The sequence below is a fragment of the Salvelinus sp. IW2-2015 genome, linkage group LG24, assembly GCF_002910315.2.
Source record: "Salvelinus sp. IW2-2015 linkage group LG24, ASM291031v2, whole genome shotgun sequence".
Taxonomy (NCBI): domain Eukaryota; kingdom Metazoa; phylum Chordata; class Actinopteri; order Salmoniformes; family Salmonidae; genus Salvelinus; species Salvelinus sp. IW2-2015.
In genome coordinates, this window is record NC_036864.1 from 3,105,437 (window position 1) to 3,107,260 (window position 1,824).

The following is a 1,824-nucleotide window of genomic DNA, read 5'->3' on the forward strand; positions in this document are numbered from 1 at the left end:
TGGGTTTATTATTGGGAGGCGCGCATCGCTTAGATGGTTTTGCAGCAAAGCGTTCTCTGCAACACCCTAGTATTCCTCAAATGCGTGTGCCAACATACCTGGTCATTGGCTGGGAGAATAACACTCAAAATACCGGTTAACTTGCCCTGCTTGATGCAAGGCATAGGCCCTTGTGAATCATGGATCTATATGGCTTTCATGTAGAATATTAGGGCCAAATGATCTTCAAAATAAGGTTTCTGTGTAATTAATGATGATAAACATGGGGGTACATGCAAATGATAGTTTGAGTATGGTCTTGAATAACATTAAATAGACAAAACTATTCCACAAATAAACATGGCAGACCAGTCTATAGTTTATTATCACATCTTCATCCTTACACAAATATAGAGATGCATGCTAGGAAATAAGAGTTATATACTACAGACCACGATTAACTCATAACTTGATAGATATTCTAAATGTTAAAATATACAGAAAAGAAAAAAAACATACTTCCTCATTTGTCTACAGTCAGACAGTTTGTACATAAAAGACGAGATGTACCTTGATATTGACTACATGCTTACAGGAAATGTAAAAACAGACTTCAGTTGAGGGCACCAGGTTTTCCAATGAACCCCCCAAAAATGATTGCAAACAAAMTGCATATTATATCACTAACATTATTTGAAATGATCAACACACTGATTTCCTGTTGCTGGCTCTTCRTGGCTGTACCTGGTAGTCATCCCTGTGGTATTGAGTGATTTACATACTGTGTTGTATTGGGGTGACTGTCAGCCAGTYCAATTTATCCCCACTCACCAGATCCAGAGTAAAAGGTACTCCATTCATTCAGAGAGGAACAGATCTGMCCATTTATTCCTCCCAATTATTTTCTCTCTCTCCCTACGGTGCAGTCTTGTTCTCCACTTCCACGATGGAGATGAAGCGTGGTCGGCGACGCACYCTCCTCTTGGTGTTGTGTTTGGGGTTCCGCTGGTACATGTCTGCAGGAAGGTTTGAACGTGGAGGACAAGTTGATGAGGAGATGGGCAGAGGAGATGAGGGTAGGGAAGAGAAAGGAAGGGTACAAAAAAAGAGAAGGGAGAGGTCAAAGATGAATGACTCCTCGTCCTGGTCACTGTATGTTTTGATATAAACATATTGACCAGGTTCATTTCTTACACAGCTATTTCAGTGCAGGTACATGTTGGGTATGTAATAAGGGCTTTACCTTGAAAACTGAGGTAGTAGTTGCGGTGACCTTTCATAATGGTGACCTCAGCAGATCTGTCTGCCAGGTACGCTTCTTCCAGCTCCCGGGACGAGAGGGATGTCGTACGCTGTTTATCGTCCTGACCGCAACACCAACACATATTTTAGCCGGGATTCAATCCAAGGCGTTTTAWAGAGCAGCACACTGGACTGCCGACAATGCGCATTTTAATGGTAATTTCCCCAACATTCRCGGAGAAAGCATTCACGGTAAACGCTGTGCATGTCGGCTCATGCTAAATTAAAACTCGAGAGTAATGTGCTGCTCTATAGAGCGCCTTGCATTGAATCTTGGCCCTTATCAATACYGAATGCTCTTAAACCATACCTCAACAGCACCACTACAACTTAACATCACTGAATCCTCACAACCATATCTCAACCACAAAACAACCGCCACAAAGCTCAATGTCTCCCCTTCTCCCTCCAGACTTACGGGTCTTCCAAACTCAATCCAGTTCTCGTGGTCGCCCTTGTAGTACCACAGCCACTCAGTGGTCAGGATGTAGTGAGCCGGCTTTGTTACCGAGGAAACCGTGGACAGGCGCCGCACGGGGTCTG

At 43.4% G+C, this 1,824-nt stretch overlaps 1 protein-coding gene across 1 annotated transcript in view; it reads right to left on the reverse strand.

Moving 5' to 3' along the window:
- Positions 1-323: 323 nt before the first annotated feature.
- Positions 324-1,824, reverse strand: part of LOC111951314 (protein mono-ADP-ribosyltransferase PARP12) — an 11,095-nt gene continuing 9,594 nt past the window's right edge. Inside the window, exons 7-9 of the mRNA XM_070434700.1 lie at positions 1,700-1,821; positions 1,223-1,343; positions 324-995 (exon numbers count right to left, since the gene is read on the reverse strand). Coding sequence (XP_070290801.1) covers positions 895-995; positions 1,223-1,343; positions 1,700-1,821 — 344 coding nt within the window. The 3' untranslated portion in view covers positions 324-894. The remainder of the gene's footprint in view (positions 996-1,222; positions 1,344-1,699; positions 1,822-1,824) is intronic.